At 39.8% G+C, this 26,742-nt stretch overlaps 1 protein-coding gene across 21 annotated transcripts in view; it reads left to right on the plus strand.

The window, feature by feature from the left end:
* The window catches only part of LOC113579187 (receptor tyrosine-protein kinase erbB-4), a 165,432-nt gene extending 140,879 nt beyond the window's left edge, over nt 1-24,553 (plus strand). For 19 of the 21 annotated variants that reach the window (XM_081700975.1, XM_081700987.1, XM_081700977.1 and 16 more), the window contains 7 exons: nt 15,031-15,222; nt 15,382-15,457; nt 15,895-16,041; nt 16,872-16,969; nt 17,108-17,278; nt 17,953-18,253; nt 19,053-24,553. In XM_081700975.1, coding sequence (XP_081557101.1) covers nt 15,031-15,222; nt 15,382-15,457; nt 15,895-16,041; nt 16,872-16,969; nt 17,108-17,278; nt 17,953-18,253; nt 19,053-19,900 — 1,833 coding nt within the window. In that variant the 3' untranslated portion in view covers nt 19,901-24,553. The remainder of the gene's footprint in view (nt 1-15,030; nt 15,223-15,381; nt 15,458-15,894; nt 16,042-16,871; nt 16,970-17,107; nt 17,279-17,952; nt 18,254-19,052) is intronic. The other 2 variants (XM_035534873.2, XM_027012944.3) reach the window with 1 other exon arrangement.
* Nucleotides 24,554-26,742: the final 2,189 nt, after the last annotated feature.

A 26,742-nucleotide genomic window follows, 5' to 3' on the forward strand; every position in this document is an offset into this window, starting at 1 on the left:
TTCCTGTCCAACCTTCCAGTAATTTATTTCAGCTAGTTCTACAGTCTTAATTTTTGAATTTGTGAGGGAGAGAGCTCAGCAGCAGCTCCCAGCTGAGCATGGCATGTCTCATGAAGACAACTCTCCATTTCTGCCTGTGTGTTTCACTATACCCGATGCTACACTGTCGCCAAGCTCACACAGTGGCTGTTTCATCCCAAGCATGTCAACAGGCCATGAGGCAGTAGCTGGCACTTCAGCAAGGCCCTCAGCTTAACGATTTCGATTAATCATGCCGTCTAGCCAGTGGGGAGTGGAGGAGTTTGTGAGGAAGCCAACAACACAGGGGCAAACCGGACCTGGCCCTGCCCCTACGCACACTCACCAGTGGCACAAGCTTGCTGCTGGAGGTCGTCCCTGGTTGCGCTGGCAGCCTGGTTCACGGCAGGTCCTCTGCACAGCCACATGGTGAGGAGTAATAACCCTGATGCTTACAATGGGATTACAGTAATAGGGACATGATATATGTAAAGCAGATTAACTGCGAGGATCCTCAAGCTCTGAATTATACCGGCTATCTCAGCCAGGAAGCTCCGCTAATGGTACAATGTGTTACACTTACTGCTGAATGGATCCCTGATGAAACAATTCGCTGTGGAAGTACATTTTGATGAACAGATTCTTCAGTAAAAAAAAAATGAGACAGTTACTTCTCCTTGAACCCCCACACTCCCACTCTCGGTTCCACTGACTGGTGCTGGCTATAATAGAACTCATTAGCATTCACAGAGGCCGTCTTGGCATCCAAGGGTCCACGCTGTATCTGGCTCTGCTTGGGCTCATTCCAATACCCGCGGCATAAATTAGCACACTTGCTGAATGCGGGCGTAATGGTGCTGAGTCGTCCTGCCGTGCGGCACTACCCTCACCATTTTCTGTCAGCTATGCCTTTTTCAATGACGTAACCGGACGGGCCATTTTAAACAGACACATCAGTCACCGTGGCTCAACAGATGTAATCGTCCTCTTGTAACTGTCAGCGGTGCTGTGCTGTATGTTCTCACTGCCTTGTCTCCCTCTCGCCACTGTTCAATGAGTCTGTGTTGCCAGTCCTAGACCTCATCACAAATGACTGCGAGCATGTTTGCCATTTTGTATGACAGCTTGTTTTCTGCATCATGGGCACTGGGAATCTGATGATGCTGCATCGCTTGCTTAAAAACACCCAGCATGGATCCTTGCCAGATCCATGACAAATAGCATCCATTGTTTTTAGAAAACCTCCTAAAAATAGCTAGAATGGTTGTGATTAACTACAAAAATTAGTATTCCAGTTTTAGAGTATAATTGGTAGTCCCATAGCAAGCCATTGTAAAATGTTCAACATACACATGCTCAGTGTTGCTTTGCAGCCATAGCATAGTGTTAACAAACATCATTGCCTGAAGAATTGTTTACTGTACTTTTTATGAATATTTAATTCAATTATTTGTTGAACATGGGAACATTCTTTGTGTTTTATAAAAACAGTTATGAATTTGAGGCCTTTCTTAACCCATCTGGTTAGGGCATTTTATATTCTACACTTAACATCTACACATCAAGAAATCTGCCACACCTCCAAAATCCGTCCAAACAATGCCTTTGTATATGCATAGAAATGGATCTGAGAGTCACTCAAGAAGAGCCCAAGTGTTTTATTTAACCACAGGCGCACAAGTGCAGTGAGTTCCTCAAATGACATGACAATGTGCGAAGTTTGTTTAATTGTTTGTTTGTTTAAAAAATGTGAGTGAGTGGAGCCTCCTTTTGTGTCCACAGCATGTTTAGTCAAAACAGGAAAGCAAAGTGGCCATACACGTCACCAGCCGTAATTAAGCAAGCCTCTCACAGGTCTCTCACTCTACAGGTTCTCTCTCAGTAGAGACCACCTGCTGACACCACCTCTGTACTGTCTGCTCTCGGGGCAGATAGCTCTGTCATGCCGAACAAATGCCTCTACACTGGCCTCATTAGTGGAGTCTCACATCCCACCAGCCTCTCTTTTACCGCATCTTTTTTTTGTTTTGTTTTTTGTACGATGCCTATTTTGATAACACATGTGTCTATGACGGTACTGAGAACTTCACTCAAACAGCCCAGTGAAGGTTCTTTTAGATGTAACAGCTGTGCGGTGGCTCGTATTATTTGAATTGCATGCTTTGCACCTTCACATGGACTCATCTGTTGTTTATGGAGCCCTTCACAAACCGAATATAGTGTGGCATGGCATGGAAAATGTTAGCCTCTGCACTAAAGGACTGGTCGCCAAACACAGCTAGGGTTAACAAACCATCACGGTAATATTCGATTTCAAACAGATCTGAGACACCTTAGCTTAAGTGAATGCGTGCCAGGTTATCTGCTGCATTCACTCTCCTATGTTTAAAAGGCAACCCCCCCCACACCCACCCACACACACACTCACACACACAGTCATGTGCTCACACACACAGACCAGCCCAAACTTTCTAAGCATCCTAAAGCTGTGAGAAATGGGGTTTAAGTTCATAAACCCCAAATCTGCCAATTACTTGTTAGAATTTATGAGGCCAGTTTAAGGGGGCATGATGGGGGGGCATTTGCAGAATTTGATTGGATTGGTCAGCCTGTGTTTGCACGTCACAAAAAAGGGGAAATATTTTAAAAAAATGAGGTATGATGAAGGCAAATTAGAGAGAGGCAACCCAACTCAACAACTACCTTTTCCTCCGCAGCAGTGCAGGGACTCTGAGGTCATGAATGATTTAGCAATGTTTGCATTTGAAGATAGGAGTGGGGATAATATCTCAGTCTATGGCAGTGTACAGATTTCTTTCTCTCTCTCTCTTTCTCATTCTCTCTCTGTCTTCAGTTCTCCAGTTCCAAGTTAGTATGGGCACTGTGGCTAATCCTTCTAACTTTTAGTTTTTAGGCTACTTCTATCAGAGGAATTTTGTTTTGTTTTGATCTCTCATAAATGGCCTTGGACTAAACTGTAGTACCAGTCGGTTCAGTCAAAGCTTAAGCTTAATCTAAGTGTAGGAAGCGGGCCTTTAGTGCCTAACAATATCAGTGGTTTTAGATATAATGGATATATATGCCAGTGGTCATAGGAAATGTTCATAATTTATCACAGTTTTGTGACTTCCTGATAATGTGTAATAAAACATAAGCAGTAATGCCAGAAGACATATTGGCTGTGAGAGACGCACTGATGAAATGGGGAACTGTGTATGTTGTTTTGTTTTAGACAGTATCTCATACACTTGTTATTTTGTTTTAGACAATATCTCATGCACATGTATGTTGTTTTGTTTTAAACAGTATCTGATACACATGTAAGTTGCTAGTACCACTTACTTCAAATTTACTTGTAAAGTGCTTTTATCACAAGAAATTGTTTCAAGCCATCGGTAAAGAAATCTATCATTTCCAGGTTAACAAATATTTTGACTGTTTAGTCATTATTCATAGTAATGGGAGATTATAATGCTTGTTTAAACGTATATATATATATATATATATATATATATATATATATATAATGCCTGTTTAAAAAAAAAATATATATATATATATATATATATATATATATATATATATATATATATTTAAACAAGCATTATATATATATATATATATATATATATATATATATATATATATATATATATATATATATATATATATAAGCAGTCATTTATCAAATATGTCATCGCACAAGTGTAAGTGTGTGTGTGTGTGTGTGTGTAAGTACAAGGGGTTGTGAGCATATGTCAAGACTGTTGCCATCAGGGCTTAATTTGCAGATAATTGCAGCACATGGCATGGAGGAAGACGCCCAGTAATGTCAGCACGAGTGTCAGTGAAATTGTAGCCATTACAGGAGGGAGACACGAAAATTGATGGCATTCTCCATTTTAATTTGCATTTTTATCAACACACGCCATCCACTTGCACATCTCCTCTCATTGGTGGAACAGAAGAGTACAAAGGGGATTGGTGAACCTTCTGTTGAGGTGCAGAAATTATATATATAGGCTCCCATTACATTTTTTGATTTAGCAATGGTTTAATGACCATATATAATTATTTCTCAGTCTCTTTATTAAGATACAAACATAAAATACAGGAAATTTGTACAAAAAAAATCTTTAAAAACTATTTTTCAGAACAAAATGGCTTCTACAGGGATAAGTCAGTATTTACTATGGCCTCCCTTGGTGCTAAGCACATCTTGAACTCTTCTGGGATAACATTCCATTCAGGTTCCATTTTATTTAGGTTTAAGAGAGCCAGGTTCCTGCTGTTGCTCAAGTGTAAGGGGAGGTCACATTAAATACTTTCCACTGTAGCCTATAGAGGCTGATTTTCTGATTTATTTATTTGTTTGTTTCTTTTTTTGTTTTTTAATACTTCATACATGTTTTGTTTTGATATATATACAGTAGGGTATCCATCATTTGCATATTAAAAACCACCCAGCTGTCTCTGAAAGTATGTTCGTGATTTGATGTGTAGGTCTTAATAGGGACAAGTTTCACATCTTGGTGTTGTTTTATGAGAGCAAGTCAGATTATTGTCATGATTTATTGGCCAAGTGGTACAGTTTTTGAGAATTCTAAGATGCTTGTGGTGGCATTGGCTGTTTTGGGCTTCAGGTCCAGGTCAGGGTTTAACTCCATAACAGACTGTATCTCCAGTCCAGTCCAGGGTTTCGCCCTCCCCTGACACGAGTTCAGGGAGGAAGCGCTGATACTAAAACTAATCACCTGAGACCTTAAATAGACAGCTTCTAAAATGAAAGTACGAGAAGAACATTGAAATCTAAAGGACACGAAGACAACGGGTCTCTTCAGCCCACAAGATGTTCCAACGTGACACGCACATGAGCAAATTAAGGTCAATTCTCAATTTTCTATCAAGACTTAATAATTATCTAGAAGAAACACGTAAAGAATTTTAAAATCAAAACATATAAATAGCGGGATTGGTTTTGGACTTATATTGTTTATATTATACTTATATGCATTGTATTGTGTATACACTGTATGTGTGCAGTTTGTTTTATTGTATATTTATTTGTGACAATTGTATTACTTTATTATTTGTATTATTGAATTGTATTATTTTATATGCATGTTGCATTTCTTCAGCGCAAACTATTTGCACTATGTTGTTTTACTTGTATTTGAAATTGAAATACGTATCCTAGGTTTCTTTGTTTACTTTAGAGCAATTTGTTTGAGCTATCAATTGCATTTACATCTACTAAAAAACAATTATTGTCCAGGTATTTAATTTACTAATAATGTCAGTTAATTTGTGGATGTACATGTTGTGAAAGCTCTCTGCCATCAATTCATATTGCTCTTTTAGTGACAACTTGTTATTGGTTCTGTCACGATAGGCCGGTCACCTACCGGGAGGGACACACCCACTCCAGACAGGGGCCATAACACTAACCTGCCCACAATCACCTGCCTTTTCACAGGAGACACCTGCTTCTCATTACCTGTCACTATATATTCCTGCAGGTTCCGAGAGACAGCACTGCACATTAGCGGTCGAAACCTCAAGTCCCCGTCGGTGCAACGCTAATGCTACGAAGACGCTTCATCTTAGAGTTGTTTTGTATTATTGCATTCCTAATGGAAAATAAAGAGCAAGTCTGTTCTTCCTCGCCTCTCGCTTCATCTGTGCTGCCTATGTCACAGAATGTGCAGACCCCAGGAAGCGAAGCGAGCAGCCCTGACTGGGCTCACCTGCTGGCTACCCAGATGGTGGCGCTGGAGCAGCAATGGCAGGAAATCGGGGAAGTTCGATCAATGGTACAGACTCTCGGCCAGTACGTCAACTGCCTGGCACAAACAACCTCCCCGCTAGCCCACCGGTGCCTGAAGGGGTGAATCATCTCCTCTAAGGCGTACAGAGGAGATCCTGAAACCTGCGAAGGGTTCATAGTTCAATGTGAACTGTTTTTCGGCTACCAGCCACAACTATCTGACCGCACTAAAGTGGCATTTATTATCTCCCAGCTCACGGATAAGGCTCGCGTCCAGTTTTTTGAGGGAACTACGAGCAGTGTTTAACCTTCCCCACCAAGGGAGGCTCTGCGAACAAGCGCTTTTATGCTTGAAGCAGGGATTGAGATCTGCGGCGGAGCTACCCATGGAATTTTGGACTCTGGCCGCATGGCTTGGCCCAGACCACTCATACGTAAGGCACAACAGCATTTTCTTGGCTTTGCCAACTTCTACCGGAGGTTCATCTGACCCTTCAGCTCTCTAGCAAGGCCCCTTATAGACCAGCTCCGGGGCCCCGCCTGAAGGATCAAATGGACCCCCAAGGTAGAAAAGGCATTTGAAGAGCTCAAGACTGCTTTCTCAACAATGCCAGTTTTATGACAGCCTGACCCAGATTGACCATTTGTCCATTTGTGGTGGAGGTGGATGCCTCCGACAGGAGTGTGCGCTGTACTATCTCAACATACAGGAGAGAGAGGCGGTCTAAGACCTATTGCATACTTCTCCCAAAAACTGAGTCTGGCAGTGTGGAACTACAGCATTGGGGATAGGGAGCTGCTGTCCATGAAGGTCACCTTCGAGGCATGGAGGGATTGGCTAGAGGGAGCGCGACACCCCTTTACTGTGTATATGGACCACAAGAACCTAGAATACCTCCAGACCACCAAGAGACTAAATGCCAGACAGGCTAGATGGTCAATCTGTTTTTTCCAGGTTCCAGTTCCGGGTCACCTATAGGCCTGGGGAGAAGAACATTCGAACGGACGCGCTCTCCTGGCAACACAATGCAGAAGCCCTATCGTTGAGCTCGGAACCTGTTCTCTCTCCCTCATGCTTTTTGGCATCTCTAGAGTGGGAGTTGGACCGATGAATAAAGGCAGCCAACCCGCATCCACAATGCCCTCCTAATCACATCTATGTGCCACCAAAACATCAGGAAGCTCTCATCATGTGGGTGCATACATCTTTGGGGAAAGGACACCAAAGTGCCAGTCACACCACACAGCTGATCGGGGCACTATTGGTGGCCAGTGATAAACAAGGAGGTGGTGAGATATGTGGCTTCTTGCGCTGACTATGCCCACAGTAAAATGACATGCGTTCTTCCAGCAGGTAAGCTTCTGCCCCTTCTTATGCCCCTTCGACCATGGTCCCACCTGATGGTGGACTTTGTCACGGACCTACCTGTTTCAGAGGGCAATACCACCATCCTAAGTATCGTGGACTGGTTCTCTAAAATGGTTCATCTTGTCCCTTTAACAGCCCTGCCCACTGTGCTAGAAACAGCAGACATATTATTCTGCCGGGTATTCAGACAGTTTGGCCTACCTGAGGACATTGTGTCGGATCGCAGCCCCCAGTTCACATCACGGGTATGGAAAGAACTGTTAGGTAAGCTGAACATCACAGTCAGCCTAACATCCGGTTATCACCCTCAGGCTAATAGGCAAGTGGAGAGGGTGAACCAAGAACTTGGTAACTTCCTGCGCCTCTACTGTCAGCACCAGAGACATGGAGCACGTACCTCCCATGGGTGGAGTAGGTGCAGAACTCTGTGCCACATGGGAACTGATCTCACCCCATTTGAGTGCATTTTAGGTTACCAACCACCTCTCTACCCCTGGAACACCCCTGCATCAGAACAGCCAGCAGTGGAGAGATGGTGCAAGGAGAGCGAACGGACCTGGGAGGAGATGCACCAGAAACTACGTAAGGTGATCACTGCCTACAAGATAAAGGTGGACAGAAAATGGGGAGAAACCCCTCAATTCATGATCAGACAGAAGGTGTGGGTCTCCACCAAGGACGGCCTTGCTGGCACCACAAGCAAGGCCAGGTATGAGGGCCCTTACACCATAAATGACCAGATCAATGAGGTGTCCTACAGGGTCCCTCACAGAAGAGGAAGCTTCCTTGGGTGACCTGCCTCTACCTTTGGAAATGGAAGAGGGCCCGGTGTATAGAGTGCAGACCCTGCTGGATTCCTGAAGGAGAGGGAGGGGACTGCAATATTTGGTGGACTGGGAGGGGTACGGTCCGGAGGAGTGCAGTTGGGTTCCGGCCTCCCAGATTTTGAACCCTGACCTCGTTACCTCCTTCCATAGGCTGCACTTGCTGAAGCCTGCCCCGAGTCGGCAGGACGAGGCACGTTCCAAGAGCCTGGCGGGGTCTTTGGGTTGGGGGTTCTGTCACGGTAGGCCGGTCTCCTACCAGAAGGGACACACCTACTCCAGACAGTGACTGTACCACTAACCTGCCCCGTTCACAATCACCTGCCTTTTGACAGGAGATGCCTGCTCCTCATTACCTGTCACTATATATTTCTGCAGGTTCAGAGAGACTGCACTGCGCATTAGCAGTCAAAACCTCAAGTGCCTGTCGGTGCAACGCAAATACTACAAAGACGCTTCATCTTAGAGTATTTTCATATTATTACATTCCTAATGGAAAATAAAGAACAAGTCTGTTCTGCCTCGCCTCTCACTTCATTTGTGCCATCTACGTCACAGGTTCTGCCCTATTCTGGTCTGTTTTGGACTGCTCTAGCCAGTTCTATCCTGTTCCGGCCTGTTTTGGCCTGTTCTGTTATTGGCTTAAAAGAGAAGAGCCTAGCCATCGACTCTTCCCCCACTCTGTGTCATGTTGACCCCAGCTTGTCCAAAAGATTTTGGATGTAAACACATGTGGCAAGAAAGAAGATAGCTATTAAATATATGACTCTCTGCCTACAGCGCATGTCAAGATATTAAAAATCACCACCCCTGGCCAGCAGGAGACTAGCCATTTTACATTCTGAACACACTCTTTTTATGTCCTTGCATGGATGTTTTTGTTCTGCTACCTACCGATGCATGTCCACAGGTTCATTTGCATTTATATGCCTTTACTGGTCACAGGGTTGTTCACTCCTTAACACATGCCTGGATTAGTGAAACTCTTAACGAAGGCGCCCAGACTGTTCTAGCATTTGGACACCTTTCCAAGAGAGGTCCAGGTAACAGTATCGGACACAGCCAAAGCAACTTAAATATACTTACATATATATATATATATATATATATATATATGTGTGTGTGTGTGTATGTGTATATATATATATATATATATATATATATATATATATATATATATATATATATATATATATATATATATATATATGTGTGTGTGTGTGTGTGTGTGTGTGTGTGTGTGTGTGTGTGTGTGTGTGTGTGTATGTGTGTGTGTGTTTGTATTAATGCTTTTGGCTGCTGTCAGAAGAAAATAGTCATACAAACACAGAGCAAAATATATTTAGAAGCCTCCTACTGAGAAAATTCATAGGATAGAACAAAACTTTATTTGTAAAGTCATATGTTGTTTTTAGCTTTTTTTTAACCAGCCACAGATTTCAAACCACCAACTTTCTGGGCAGTGGTCTGGAATCTGAAACCATCTGCTGAGTGGACTGTGGGATCACTGAGATTCGAGTCACTTTTGTAATGAAAGATAGAAATGGCAACTTGTTCTCTCTCTCTCTCATTTATCTGCATCTTTCTCCATTTCTCTCACCTTCTTGCTCTGCCTTTCTGTCACTCTGTCCCCCTCTGTCCTCTCTCTCTCTCTCTCTCTCTCTCCCCTACTGTCCTCAGTGTATCTGTAACTGTTTCTCTACAGCTAAACCTCTACCTTTGTTTCAAGAACCAGATTTCCCTTAATGAGGCCCTCAGCATGGTGTAAGTGTAATCGTTGTTATTTCCCCAGCCGTAGGCAAGATACCGTTATAATAGGGCACATAGGGAGCATCTCCGCTTTCACTGCAGAGCAACTTTATCTGCTGGTAATGCACATATGCCAGCTGGACAGGAATGGGTGGAGCCACACTGATGCCCCCCACCCCAATCACTCCTACCCTGTCCCTCGGGTCTCTAGCAGCATTTGATTGGTTTACCTCTACCTCTCGTCTTACATACAGTGGTGTGAAAAAAGTGTTTGCCCCCTTGCTGATATCTTATTTTTTTGCATGTTAGTCACACTTAGATGTTTCAGATCATCAAACACATTTAAACATTAGACAAAGATAACACAAGTAAACACAAAATGCAATTTTTAAATGAAGGTTTTTATTATTAAAGGGAAAAAAATCCAAACCTACATGGCCCTGTGTGAAAAACTGATTGCCCTCTAAACCTAATAACTGGTTGGGCCACCCTAAGCAGCAACAACTCCAATCACGCCTTTGCGATAGCTGGCAATAAGTCTTTTACATCACTGTGGTGGAATTTTGACCCAGTCATCTTCAGCCACACAGCCACAGGAAAATACTCTGTGGACTGACAAGACAAAAGTTGAACTTTTTGAAGGGTGCATGTCCCATTACATCTGGCATAAAAGTAACACAGTATTTCAGAAAAGGAACATCATACCAACAGTAAAATATGGTGCTGGTAGTGTGATGGTCTGGGGCTGTTCTACTGCTTCAGGACCTGGAAGACTTGCTGTGGTAAATGGAAACATGAATTCTGCTGTCTACCAAAAAATCCTGAATGTGAATGTCCAGCCACCTGTTCATGATCTCAACCTGAAGCGCACTTGGGTTCTGCAGCAGGGCAATGATCCAAATCACACCAGCAAGTGCACCTCTGAATGGCTTAAGAAAAACAAAATGAAGACTTTGGAGTGGCCTAGTCAAAGTCCTGACCTAAATCTGATTGAGATACTGTGGCATGACCTTAAAAAGGTGGTTCATGCTCAAGAACTCTCCAATGTGGCTGAATTACAACAAGATGACTGGGCCAAAATTCCTCCACAGTGATGTAAAAGACATTGCAAGCTATCGCAAAGGCTTGATTGTAGTTGTTGCTGCTAAGGGTGGCTCAACCAGTTATTAGGTTTAGGGGGCAGTCAGTTTTTCACACAGGGCCATGTAGGTTTGGATTTTTTTCCCCTTAATAATAAAAACCTTCATTTAAAAATTGCATTTTGTGTTTACTTGTGTTATCTTTGTGTAATATTTACATTTGTTTGATTATCTGAAACATTTAAGTGTGACAAATATGCAAAAAAATAAGATATCAGGAAGGGGGCAAACACTTTTTCACACCACTGTATCTCTAGTGGAGCATGTGAAGGCCTGCCCCATGGCTGGCTTACTCTACCCTGAAGGGGAATGAATTGGTTTGTAATGCTAAGCCACACACACATGCCCACCAGACCTATATTAATACTGCTGGATGACTGAATTTTTAAAATTTATTTATTAAATTTTGGCTTTGAGCAAACATTGAGTGGCAACACACGTTGTGTTCAAGGCCTCTGGTGTGGTCATACTGTTTCTTTGATCTCTCACACCCTCTTGAAGTTGTTTCAATGTCCATCAATAATTTTCACACTTCAAAGTGTTTGTTTTATAGTTCGCATCACATTGCATTATTTAGCCTAATAGCTTTAATCTCTGATGATTAGTATATTATTCACTGATGTAAATAGTGCACAAAACCTAACTATAGCTCTCTATACTTGAATAATGATTTTGATGAAGATGGTTGTTATTTTTGTTGTAGTAGTCCTTGTAATAGAGTTTTTTCATGATTTTGAATTTACTTTATATTCACAGGCTAATTAGGTATGACTATCAGTGACTATGAGTGACTTAGGTATGATTTAAGATGTATACTTGCCCTCGAAAGGGACTGGAATCAGAGATCAGCCTCGATTTCTTACCTCCATTCGCACATTTGTTTTTAATAATCATCGCTTTTATCACTCATTGATCAAGTACATTAATGCACATGTACGGTTACTTTTAAGACGGTGGATTAATATTATCTGCAAAGGAAAAGCAGGTCCTTATCACAGCATCTTTATTGATCAGTTGTCCAGGGTCCAAAGGTAATCTACTTTAGGCCCACTTTCAGTGGTACTCACAAAGGATCTTATGCAATTGTAATTGTATAGGCTGGATACCAGATTATTGTTAGGCAGTATTACTGTTGGGGAGGTGTGGGGTCGAGGGAGAGGAGTGAAATCCTTTGTTGGATAATGTATCTTGGGGAGCTTTGTATTTTCAGAATGGCAAAAACAGCAGCTTGGAATCCGTACTGGAGTGACTGTGTAAACAATCCAAGGGAATCGATACCATTAATGTGTTAGCGGAGAATTAAATTTGCTGTACTATAATTCAGCTCTCTCTCTGGAGTGATAGGCTGTGCCTGCGTGTGTGTCTCTGTGTGCATGTACATGTGTGTGCGTGAATGTGGCTGACCTTGCTGACATTAGTACACTTCCTGCGCTGTGAGTTCTGTGATGCAGTGACTCTCTAAAAGTGGTGTGATGATGGATGAATCCTCAACTTTCTCCCCGCAGGGCGTCTGTTCCATCGATTAACTCACACATTCATCTGGTGCGCTGGAAAGGTTTAGTACCAAATACATTTTAGTGCAATCTTCTTGACTCAGCTTTTGTCCGCCTTATGCATGTCCACATAAATTTCAGTGGCTGCAGTATAACTAGTTTTAAGCAGCAATGATTCCTGTCTTTGGCAGAAGGCTTACAAAGTGCTGGCACACTGTTTAGCACAGAAAAAAGGAATGTTTCCTGAGGACAACCATGCAGCCCCCTGCTCAGACTGCCATCATAGCTTTGAGTACTTGCCTTTTTATGTTCTGTTTCCCAGTCAGCACTGTTCTGTGAGAACTCTTGTCTTTCCCAGATGGGTTCGAAGGTTAGGATGTTTTTTTTTTCTTTTCATTTCAGCATTAATAACTAGGTGATTGAGCACTAAATGAGAAATTCCTGTCTGTGCCTATTCTGTCCATGTCCATCCTCCATGGGCCTCCATTTTAGACTTAGAGTTCATTGATGTAAATAATTAATGTGTTGGCAGGACATCAATTTTCATGGTGTTTAATCATCCTGAAAACTGACAAAGCTGCTTTGTAGACCTGTAATAGAATCTAAATGCAGTTGTTCTGGTGCCTTTCCATCATTGGTACAGAGACCCTTGAGCAAGTAATTCTAATCAGGTATCAGAATCAGAATCAGAAATAATGCCCACTTAATTTAGATTATGTGGAAAATGTTCTTTGGCACTGACATATAAAACACTACACATTTAGTAAAGTGTAAAGTAAAATTCATTATAAAAGTCAATATAACTAATTTGACTAAATTAAACACAAATAAAATTGTAGCAACAATGACAAAACCTTTATATCCATTTCTGTAGCCATAGGAAACTGAAGACAACAACAACATTGATGTATTGACATAGGAATACCTGTTGATGTAGAGAGCACTGTCTGCATTTTTCTGGCAAGAAAAAAAGGCCAGATCTCCATACCTTATAAGGGAGAGAACAGCAAAGGAGACACAGCCTTGAGGATTCAGAACATGGCAGTCAAACAGGACACTTTTAAAACAGACTCACTGGGGAATTCCCGGAATTCCCAGATCCAACACACCGGGCCTCTACTGACATGCAGATTGCACAAGCACTTTAAAAGGAGGTGAAGATGTGGTTTATTAAAGACTGCAGATAAACCCATAAAAAGAATCCTGAGATGAACATTTGCTTTTTTTGTGATTGTGAACTTTATCCAGTAAAATAATAGTTACTATTATTTATCCAGTTAATAATAATTCTAAGCAATATGCACTGGATCCACACACTCACTAAACTGAGATTAGAGATCTTTCCAAAGTAGGTGCTCCATGATTTTGCTCAGTGCTCTATGCTTGTACTCTACGTGCTCTATTTTTTTGGCTGAGTAGTAATATGAAGGCAATAGGACTAAAATCATTTAATGGTTTTTTTCGGACATAGGGATGATTGTGGCCATTTTCCAGGCCCATGGCACAAAACTTGCAATGATGAAAGTTTGGAATAGCTGAGTAAAGCCTGATCCCAGCACATTTCATTAAACCTTTCCCCTTAATGCCATCTGGCCCAGTGGCTTTATGATGATTAATCCTTTGAAACACTGAAATCACCTGCTTGTCCTGTAAAAACATGGCACGTGGAACCATACCAACAAAAGCAACCTCAAACACTATGCTAAAATCATGCCCATCAAATCTTGAATAAAATTGCCTTATTTGAGAGATTCATGTTACAGTGGATCTGGTTTCTGTTTTCCTTCCCATCGTTTTGTTCAATCCATGCCAGGCTTCTTTTACATTTCCAGTCTTCAAGCCTCAGTCTTCAGTTTCAACCTTATCTTTATAATCCACCTGTGCTTTCCTTTTGTGACGCACCCGATCGCTTTATTTAACTTGGTTTGGTATGCTCGATTCAGTTTGCTGTCTGATGTGTATGCAAATGCACACACATAATAATATAACATTTTAAAACACAACAAGTGGTTCTACTGTATAACTGTGTAACCTCAAACATTTACCTAGATAACGGCATTCTGTCTTAAAATTGATGCATTTCCTCCACCAATTAACTAATTTATACATTACAAAATGCTATCAATCATTGTTTGGTACATGTTCACACATGTAGAGGTTAGATGGGCATGTGTGGAACAGCAGGATGCAAGGAGATGTCATCATGTAAGGTGTTGTACAGATTTCCAGCCTGCCTGCAGGGACAGAATGTAATATGACATGTCTTAATAAAAAAGCCTTGATGTGCTCACTCAAAGGTCAAAGAGAATCACCCATAAGGTGAAAGAGAAGAGTGCAAAGAAGGTGAGTCTTCATTTTCCCAATAGTCTGGAGGAAAATGAATCTGCATTTGAGGCTTTTATGTCACACAGACTTCTGTGCTTATGAAAAACATAAAGTTAGTGCTGCATGTCACAATTGAATTGGGTTACACTTAAATCCCTAAATACCAGTTTTGAAATAGCTCATGAAGTGAATATTAATGACAGCATATGATCAGATGGGAATAAACGTGATAAAACCCTTAATGAAAATCCATAACAATAGCTACCACAATCACCTGCAGCCAGATTCTGGTCATGAATAAAGACTAACATATTTTCCTTTATTTTTCTGGCTTCCACACTTTTAGGGGATGATGTACTTGGAGGAGAGGAGGCTGGTCCACAGGGACCTGGCTGCCCGTAACGTTCTGGTGAAATCTCCCAACCACATCAAGATCACAGACTTCGGCCTGGCTCGCCTGCTTGATGCTGATGAGAAGGAGTACAACGCAGATGGCGGCAAGGTCAGGAAGCAGACCAGACTCTTACTGTCACAAACAGTAAGTTGTCCTGGCTCATAGCTATATTCTCAATACAAAAAGCAAGAGGTGAAAATATCATTCAACTTATGCATTGATGAAGTTTAGATTTATTCACTACTCCTGCTAAAGGCAAATGAAGCGGTTTTCTTGCTTTATCACTCTCTTACTGTTGTGCAGATGCCTATCAAATGGATGGCACTGGAGTGTATCCACTACAGAAAGTTCACACACCAGAGTGATGTCTGGAGCTATGGTGAGATGAATTATGATTGCTAGTAGTTTACCAATAAGAGTATTTTATATTCTCATTTAAGAGAACTTCCTACATTGTGAACAGTAGTTATGTGAGTGCTTCTATATAAATGGGTCTCACAGTGGTAGATTTAGAGTCCTTGATAGGTGCAACGTTTTAGAATTAATTTTGTGTGCTACAATCTTTGTACACTTGTAGACAGGAAGGAAATGAACTGTGCTCAACCGTGCTCCAACGTATGTGTAGTTTCTCTCCAAACAACAAATAGAATAGATCATATATTTACTTAGCTCCATTCCCACTATCATCCTAAATAAACAAGTATTATATTGAACATTACAATTGGTTATTCCATCTTAGTTTTAATAAATTTGTTACTTAGGAGCCATGCAATATAAGTAAAAATGTTTTTACATTTATGATATCAACTATACCAGGAGTGACTATCTGGGAGCTGATGACATTTGGAGGAAAGCCATATGATGGGATTCCCACACGTGAGATTCCAGACATTCTGGAAAAAGGCGAACGTCTGCCTCAACCCCCAATATGCACCATAGATGTCTACATGGTGATGGTCAAATGTGAGTCTCATATGGAGGCTCAACCCACTGTATTCAGCATGGATATCTAGATAGGCCAGATCACAGTATCACAGTACAGGCTCTAAGCATACACTGTATTATATGTAGATTGAAAAAGAAGTCCCTGACATTAGTATTTGGATCTATTGTGAATTTTCTCAACCAAATAAAACGTACACAAGAAATGTAGATTAGAAGCATTAAATCTAACTACAATTAGACTCAGTTGTAACCTTATCCATAATAAACTCACAGATAATGAACTATTGATAGAGATCAAATTCAGTTTGATTACTTTAGTAATTGCTGCTCATTTAGATAAAGGTCTGGAGTATACCCTCCAAGAGGATCATAATTGTTAGGAAATGAGGATCACACAACATGAGGTGGGTTCAAGTAAATGATGGCCATGGGTAAATTGATTCATCCAGCAGTGATGTCCTGGATGTCAGCTAAACATATGAAACTGACTGGTTAAGAGGCAGACACTAGACAATTTTCTTTCACACCTTTTTTTTTTGTAACCTTTGAACTCTCTCAGATTACCTTTAATGAATTCCGTCAAATGAATCAGTGATGACATGAGGTATTGTTTTGTTTCCATTTTCCTGAACAAAGGTCAAGTGCTTAAGAATTTCAATTTATCATTTCATGTCATTTCATTCTGGTATTTGGAACACAATCTATTAATAACAGACTCCATTATACTGAAGAAACACTATGGTACCCCAATGACTCTATGATCATAACGATAAGTTTGCCACTGTGTTGTGTGAAGGGGCTTACTTCTCCTTGTGACTTATGTCGTCTTGCTCCATCACCCCCTCAAGGTTGGATGATCGATGCCGACAGTCGGCCCAAGTTTAAAGAGCTTGCTGTGGAGTTTTGCAGGATGGCCAGAGACCCACAGAGATACCTAGTAATCCAGGTAAGTAGTGCAAATGGCAACATGATAAATGTCTTTGTTGTTATGTCCCTGCATATAAAAAAGAAACTGTTTTTCTCTCTTAGCTCTTACACTTTCTCAGGTGGAGAGTAATTAGGCTTTTTTTATTTCATTTTTCAGGGGGATGACTGCATGAAGCCACCCAGTCCAACCCACAGTAAGTTTTTCCAGAGTCTTCTGGGTGAGGAAGATCTGGGAGAGCTGATGGACGCTGAGGAGTACTTGGTACCACAACCCTGTAATACCCCTTCTTCTTCCCACACCTCCAGACCTTATCTGGATTCCAATCGGGTGAGCACAGAGAATTACCTCTGTCACTATAAGAATATGTTCAACGTATTTGTTTTCTTAGAACTTCAGAAGACAATTTACTTTTGATCATTTATTGAAATTCAGGCTTTAAACAAATAAATGGTGATTTTAATAAACACATTTCTCAAGAATTTCCAGTTACATAGAGTTTGGGGGGAGGACACTACCACTTTCCTAGATTTCCTTGACAGGACAGGACCCAAGATGTTGTTATGACCCTATTGTACTGGCTCGATGGTCTAAGGCCAAAAGGAGGCAACAAAAAAGAAAACACACACACACACATTAATTCTGTTAATCACAGAATCACAATTGCAAGAGCATAACATTCTAAACGACCCTCCAAAAACTAATTTCTGTAAACAAAGGAAAACAAATAAAAAATACAACAGAACTTCTCTAACTTGCAAAACATGCCACTGTGATTAGTCCATTCATGACTGTGAAACAATGATTGGTGTTTGCTTTCTGAGTCAGTCTATAGCAGGTGTTACAAGTCTGAGAAGGTATTATTCAGTAACAAACAGTTTTACACAAGTAGTGTGACCTCATTGTTCCTTTTCTTATCCTTCCATGGTGATTAGGGGTTAGGTCGGTGTATACTCTTTTCAGAAAAAAGGTGCCAGGAGTGCTATAACCCCTTTCCCTCTCAGAACCAGTGTTGTTACCACGATGGAGCTCTTCAGCCTAAAGAGCTTGCAGGAGCACAGTCTTGTGAAGCTGCCACTCCTACAGTCAGCCCATCAGCTCCAGCAGGAGTCCAGCGGGTGGCTCATGCCTCCCAGGAAGAGCAGCGCTGTAATGGGAGCCTGAAGAAGCAGCCTGGAGCTGGGGAGGATGGCAGCAGCCAGCGCTACAGTGCCGACCCTACTGTCTTCCTGGGAGAGAAAACCCAGAGAGGAGCTGCTACTGAGGATGGCTATGTGAAACCCAGAAAGGACAAGAGTTCCTCAGGTAAGTCCCTTCCAGTAAAAAAAATATCTTCCCCTTGAATATTCAGTTGTCTGCTGTTGATTGCTAAAAAAACAGTATAAATGAGTTTTTAACATAAATTTACATTACAATTAAATTTACATTATTTAGCTGATACTTTTATCCAAATGTTTTGTTTATGCGCATGTATGGGTAGTTGCTCATATGAAAAGACCCTTATGTTACCCTTAAGAAAAAACAATAATAATAATGAATGCAGTGTTAAATGTTACATAGCTTGCATATAACTATGCCTTTTGATTTTATATAGCAGCTCATCTGTGTAAGTCCAGAGCAACAAAAATAGCTATATTTTTGCACTGAGCAAAATGGCACCAGTTACATTAATAATTACAGTAATCATCATTATTGTCTTCACAATCATCACATCACAATATTTTTTTATATAATCCACCAGTATAACTACTTAATTATGTGATTAATGAAGGAACAAAGAGAACTCTTAACAGGCAACAAGTTGTTTAATGCTTCATTGCATACCATTTTGGGTGAACCACTTACTTAGCTAGATAGCTAGCTACCTAGCTAAAGCACAGGCACTGAGAATCCTCATGAACACATTTCAGCAATGACGTGGAGTCTGTGAGCAAAAATACCTCTTGTAGGTCTGTTTTAGGGAGTATTTACTAATCGTTTAATTGTGCATCTTGTTTAGTGAACAACTTGAGATTACTATTAACTAAGGAGAATTTATTAAGAATTTATTGTACCTTTGTATATATTAATAAACTTCATTGTGAGTTGTCTTTAATTTATATAGAGTCCTCCAATCCCATTGAAGAGAATCCGTTTGTCACTCGTCGAAAAAACAGAGAGATTCATGCCCTTGACAACCCCGGATACCATAGCACCCCTGATGGGCATCCCAGTGCCGAGGATGAGTACAACAATGAGCCATTCTACCACAATGCAGGTGAGGTGAGTCAGGAGTCACTGAAGAAAAACGGGGTTTCTGTTCCTCTGCAATCCTTAACCATAACCGAAACTACAAACAGCCATGCCCCTCTCACCAACCAAGCAGGCAGACCCCATTACCACAGCCAAGGAGCAACTGTTCATTTTGCAATTCCACCAGTTCAGCCTCCTCAGAGTGGACCAATGAGTCAAAATGGTCACAGCACCCATTCGATAAAGGGGGTCTCTAACGATCACCCCAGTAAGCCTGGTCATCCTTTACCATCAGGCCAAATATGTCACATTAGCCACCAGGTCCAGGTGACATACCCTGTCCCTGGGGGTCTCTCAGACCAACAGGGTCCCTTGGCAAAGTGTATAGCTGCTGGTAAATGCAGCATTACTGGTCTCCCTGGTCATACTGTTCACCAGAGCAATGTTCCTCAAATGAGTCACACTGGAACAATAATGGTGGACAAGATGCACACAAGCACCTTTGACAATCCAGAGTATTGGCACCACAGCCTCCCAGCCAAGGTCACGCAGCACCCGCAAGACCTCTCGCAGGTATGCAGTAACAGTTTCCTCTACAAGCAGAATGGCCGCATGCGGTCTGCTGTGGCCGAGAATCCGGAGTACCTGTCAGAGTCTGGCATGAAGACAGGGATGGTTCTGCCTCCTCCACCATACCGGCAGAGGAATACTGTGGTATAAAGTCCTGACTGTCTGCGTTCTGGAGCCTGGTTCCTCTACCAGCACCTTAAGACATATTTCCTTGTTCCTCAGCAGTTCCTGGAAAGTTTATGCACTGAACTCACTGGCTCCCTTCTCCTGTTACAACAGATGCTCCTGAGATAGGAAATACAATACTAAACATGGAAAGTAGGTCAGTCCAATCTTTCCAAGCAGACTTCATCCCAGAATGTTTGCCCAGGCAAAGCAGAGAAAAAAAGTGTAACCATGTGTACCTCTTCTTCATCCTATCTGGAACTTAATGTAACTTCAAGACTTTGTAAAGGAGATAAATGCTAAACACTGACAGTTTATATTGTAATTGTAAAAGACTAAATGTGATTGTCTCGGAAAAAGAAACACCTCATTTTCTTTAATTTCTCAGACTTGGTTTTAAGGTTCAGAATCTGGTATCATGTATTAGTAATTACAGCAAAACAGATTTTTTACTTTAATTCCAGAATTGATACAAACATAGCAGAGTCTAAAACCTGGTCATAATGTGAATGAATTTCACTAGTTGTCCCTTCACTTTGCCTGTGGTATGTCAGCTACTTTAACAATCCAAAAACATAATAGAAGCTAAGAACTGTTACTTACGGTTGAAACAACTATCATTTTGTTTAAAATTGTTCAAAACCTTAATGGCCAAAAGCTTCAACACAAAAAGGTAAATCAATGAAACTGGAATGGCTTAAACTGTTAAATAATGTAACATTTAAAACTGTTAGACATGAAACCCTTCCAGTGTACAAACTCTTCCAGGAGTACTTAAAGAACCTTCATAAAAAGAATACTCAATATTTATTTATCCTCCAGCAGGTAATAATAGAGTGTTCTCTTCATTCTGGATCAACATATTATATTGCACTTTGGGCAATGTAATGAGGGGATCCATGCTGTAGACTGCTTGTTATGCCGCATTTAACCAGGATGTATTACTTTTGGCAAGTAGTGTAGCCTAAACCACATTGAATGTAAAGGCTTACTTCACGTATGTAATGACTCAAAGTTAAATTAGACACCAACTTTAGTAAGAGTAAATCTTGGTTAAAAATAAATTTGAATATGAGTAAAAAAAGGATCATGCCAAAAAGCTACTGAAGTGTCTAGTTGCCTATAGATCTGCAATGTCCCTCTTAGTACAAAGAGCAACTTCTATTTCCTGTTTTCAGAAATATAGTTGACTAAGTGGAAAGACTTAAAAAGTACAAATATATCAAAAATAATTTAGTGAATGTAAGTACCCACCTCTACCCACCTCTGGAGGTAACCCCTCCACAGGGCACAGACAGGTTCATGGTGAAGTCTGGACAGGTCACTGATTTATTATATCCAGATCTCAGGGCAAAGAGTTGAATTAGAGTCAAGTTGTTTGTACCAGAAGCACAAAGCCAGAAAAAGGCATGAAAAAACATGTTTTAACGCAGTATGAGATTCATAGGCACTGGGTTGATGCTGCAGGATGCAAAGCTAAAATGCAGAAGATATAGTGGACATGGCACTAAAAGCAGGCCCACAGTATTTTGCATCTGTTTGTTCTTTGTTAACAGTGTTCTTTGATCGAGGCTGTTTTCACGTAAACAGTTGTGTTTTAAAGACTGTTTCTATTTTACATACATGTGTTTTAACCTGCAGACATAATCAAGTTTTCTCCTACAAATGGACTTATAGAAAGTAGACTATTGCTAAAGAGCAAACTGTATTTAACTGCCAAATTTTCATAAAGCCTTATCTTCAAATATCATTAAATCAATTATTAGTTAGCATTTTCAGATAAGTTGATTTACAGTTTTGTTAAAGACAGGAAAGGTCCATTATCACAATGGGCCAGTCTTCGCTGAAATGTATAATTTAATATGCACTGACAGGCCCCAAGGTCATGATCATGACTTATAGTATTTAATAGATGAGGGATGGGAAAAGAAGCATATTTGTTTAATCAGGCTGAGAGATAGCAAGTGATACATATTGAATCTCTGCAGTAGTCTTTTTTTTTTTCTTTTGAATTCACTTGCCATGGGCTGCATGGCATATTCAGTGGAATCTGAAAAGAACTGGACAGTGTTGCTCTTTTTGTCTCTGCATAGTACTTCCATATTTAACTCATAGAACATGAAATGATGACTTTGAGGTTAAAGTAAAGAATGTATGCTCTAATTCAATGTATTTAATTAAATTGGTGTTTATATCAATCTATTGAATTGGTAATTTACATATACATAGGGTGAGGCATATACTAATCAGAATTATTTTTATACACAGTACCCCAATTTCAGAGGAACATTATTTAAAATTCTAATAATCTCTCTAATTAATTAAGTTGCCATTTACTTGGTTGCAATGGATGACTAAATGTGTGCCTAAAGTCTGGGAACACAGGCATCACCAACCACTGCATATCTTAAAAGTGATTGATTTGTTAAATCAAATTAAAATGTATTTATATAGTGCTAAGCCTATAATGCAACAGTTTTCAATTCCTGCTTGTTTTGGTGGCTTTCTGCCTTTAGTCTTTGTTTTGTCTTTAAAGACTGAAATGCATGCAGTATCTTAAGGCTATACTGGTCTGGAAGATGAACTGGGACAGTCAAGAACATTCTGCCCTTTGGGTTACAGATGTATGTTTCATTTGAGGCTGTTGTGCTACAAAGTGAACGTTCCTCTGATTTTTTTATGCCTTTGGATCTGAGCAGTTATAATGCTTCTGTACCCTTCTGAAGTCATGTCATCAGTAAAGGCAAGTGAGTCAGTTCCACTGGCGGTAATGTCCGCCCCATCATGGCTCACAGAGAAGGTGGGGTGTTTTGAAACCTCAGCGATGGCTTCCTCTGCCGCACACACACACACTTCCTGCTTTTCATCACTCTGTTACAGATTCATTTTTAATCTCACACATAACACTTTGCCCAAGAACTCTACAGGCTATTTTGTGGGTGTTCCAGCATAGTGTAACCTGGTCATTTGGTTCTTCAGTGGCGCAAACCTGGTGGTAAACTTGCCCAATATACTTTGGATCCCTAAAATGGGCTATAATTCCTGGCTATACATGCCACCTAAATTCAAACTGATAGTCTGTATGGAAACACGTTCATGTTCAGAGTTCCTCCCCAAATTCAGTACACCTAGGTCCAATGCAACAACAACAACAAAAAATGTGTCAGCATTCATTTATTGACAGACTGCACTATATATATATATATATATATATATATATATATATATATATATATATATATATATATATATATATATATATATACACATCAGACATATCACATACATTTAAGTGTTAACTGCTACATATTTGTCTTTGTAAATGACAATTTCTAACTAGTAAAAGCAGTAGAATTTGCACACAACTGTAATATAAAATTAAGTGATTAAACACATGAATTTTGTGTGTGTGAAATGTAGAAGTGTGAAAAAATGTGTGAAAAATTTAGAAGATTTCTGAGCCAACAAAGTAAGGGCATTGTTATGGGCATGAGGACAGATAATCTTGTGGTTGTTACTAAAAAAATGTGAATAATATTTTTATAGAGCATCAGAAGGCATTTACAAGATGGAATTGTAAATACAGGGAAACTCTCATATCTGAATTTTTATTACTATTATTATTTTCATTTTATGTTGTCACTTTGTTAATTTATGTTCAGTGTGTGGTGTCTATAGTAGTGGTCTGGCATAGTGTCAGTTCCTGTGTGTACTTTTATGATTGTGATCTTTCTACAGTAAAATCACCTGGACATAGATAAATACCTGCATCGTTGGCCTCTGTCACCAGTAATTCACTGTCTTCATGCTGGTTTAAGGTGGAATGCTGTAGGTTTTGATTTATCATGGGTGATTGTACTGTGCTGATTTGAACCTTATGTCTGCAGTGCTGTCATGTTCTCTTCTTCCCCGACACCTTTTGTAAGATTTGTATCAAACTCTGCTTTGTGACGTTGACTACTTCTGGCCTATCTGCTTTTTCTATTTGCTGTGGCCCCATTTTTTCTGTCCTTTCCCTTAAGGCCTATCATCCATCTTTCTCTTTGTTATACAGTGTAAATATGTGTGTAGAAGACTTGCTGGAAGATACGAGAACTCTTGAAATACACCATCTACTGCTGGCCCTTTCTATGAGGCTTCTTATCTACTGTACCTTACTGATACAGTAGATACTGTACTTCGGTTGTCCAATTAAACCCCAATGTGTGAAAGAGTGTATGTAGCTTATATTTATTAAAACAACTTTTGGCGAGTTTATTTTATCTTTAAAGTAATCCTCACTCAAATTATGTTTCAAAAATTAGACCATACTGTTCTTAGGAATATTTCTGTAATTATATGCACACAAACTGCCCCAGATGAGCTTCAAATGGATGAATCCTGTGTATACTGTGAAAAAAATGTGTGATGTCTGTCTTTAAATAGATTTTCTCAGAAAGGTTTATGGACGTTTAGGTTTATTACACTCTTCCATTTCAAGTTTTTGTTGGTGTTGTTTTTTTTGTTTTGTTTTTCAGCACAGGGCACACCTTTCCTCTGAACTTTACAGCATATGGTACCTGAGGCTTTATATATCACTGATATATTTCCTTGCATTTGTTACATGACCCTGTCAAAAAAATAAATAAATAAAATATATATATATATATATATATTTTTAATTTAATACAAATAAAGATCAATTGAATATTTGAACACTGGTATGCTTGATTAGCCTGTCATTTTTAAGTGTCTTGCATCCAAATATGCTATTTTGTCATATGTTCTAAATATCATGTGTCTCTAAGTAAATTAGAACCCCCGTATCCATTCATTCTTGCATTTGTTAAGTAATGGACTGACATTTTGGTTCAGTCTCAGTGCACTGAATAACATGAATGTTGATATATTGGAACATTGAAATCCACTGAACGCATGGCATAACATAATGGGGGGCAATGGCATCTACTCACACCTAATCTCACCAGAACACATAAGATGTGTGGCATAAGCATACTATTCTTGACCTGCACCAAACTGCATTAGTGGGGCACTTTTAAATGGGTTTAGCTATTTTTGTAAGACAGCTGGGTGTAACTTATTGGTTACTGCTACTAACCAATGTGCAGAAGGTGCCTGGGAAATGGAGTGATAGAGGGAGTGATGCATGTTGATTATTTTTCCTGAGAGCCTGCTAATGACATTAAACGGGTAACTACCATTATAATACACTGAGAATAAAAATAGAATAAAACAGAATACAATTAGCTCAAATAGAAACCACTGTGACATACTACTTTGGTTTTCAGTATAAACTTGTATGAAGAGGTCAATAATGTGTAATCCTTTCACCTGTTGTATTAGTTTAATGCAAGAGCTCAGAAATGCTGCTGACATTTTCAGTATTTTTTTCCAGTTAAATTCCCTGTTGATTTAAATCACTTATGTAAACTTCATATCAGCTAAATAATTTTTCATGCCATGAATAACTTTTGCGGTGCTTCAAGATTTTCATCACTTCAATCATAAATAATACAGAACTGTCCAAAAGTTGAATATGATCTCTCTGAAGTTACAGCTATAAATACTAAACAGCTAACTCCTCGCTAGCTGGTCTCAGCCTGTTTATGCAGCAAAACACCCTCGCTTTTTTAGAAATCCCTCCTGGAATTTTATCCTGCACTTGGAATCAGAAACCCAAAAAAGGTGGGGGTGGAGGGAGTCAATGCTTTACAGCATGATGAGGTTAGATCTAAACATGAAAACTAAATGGTCATGTGAGCCCTGTTTGTGAAGACGCTGTTTGGAAAGTGGATGTTCCTTTCCTCACACTCCCTTTCTCAACTATACCAGGCGAACTCTCACAGGGTCGACAACAAGACCTGACAGTCATATGATCACCCGACTTTGATTCTTGTGCATTTAATTCCTGGGTAATTGTGAAACTTTCAGTCTTGTAAATCCTGAGGGAAAAATGGCCTCTCAAAAGAGCCTTTCCTCCGTCTTAGTCGTTTAAGTAATTTGACTAGCAACAAGATCATAAAGTGCGTGCATTTTCATCACCAGATAATATTGTAATTTTAGTTTGTTCTTTATTTCCACTACAACTGAAATAATGTTTTATGAGAAAATAATTCACCATAACAATTCCTCTTAGCGTCTGTGTCAAATGCCATAAATATTTTTTTAACCTTTAAAAAAATAATAAATCAATCAATTTCTTCATAAATTAAACATATTAGGTGTTAAACTGAATAAATAACTTTAGCAATGCTCATCAAATTAAAGCAAAAAGTACATCATGTATGTATGCAGACTTGTGTCTGTACATTTCTTAGAGTAACCAGTAACACTTGCAGTAAATAAATAAAGATTTCTACAAAATGCAAGTGCAAAATAATTGTTTTAGTTTTAGAATTCAGCTGATTTGTTTATATATTGCCTTGCATATGTATTCACCCATTGATTGATTTTACATTTTGTTGTGTGTCACAACCTGGAATTGAAATTAATCTAATTGGAATTATATGTAATGAATACAAGTAGCTTTACAAAATTATTCATACATAAAAAACATAAAAACTGTGATTGCATAAGTATTCCCCCCACTGCTAGGAAAAAAAAAATGTAAAAAAAAATTATTAGTCCTGGTGCAGCCAATTGCCATCCAGAGGTAACAGAGTTTGAGAGCACACCTACAAAAGCATCATGAAGACAAAATTATATGAAAGTATAGATCAGGGTATGGTTATAACAAAGTTTACTATTCTACGGAACACCATTAAATCTGTTCTTAAGAAATGGAAAGAACATGGCACAACCACAATTCCACGTATACAATGACATCC

The sequence above is a fragment of the Electrophorus electricus genome, chromosome 18 (genome assembly GCF_041902795.1).
Source record: "Electrophorus electricus isolate QZ-2024a chromosome 18, ASM4190279v1, whole genome shotgun sequence".
NCBI lineage: Eukaryota > Metazoa > Chordata > Actinopteri > Gymnotiformes > Gymnotidae > Electrophorus > Electrophorus electricus.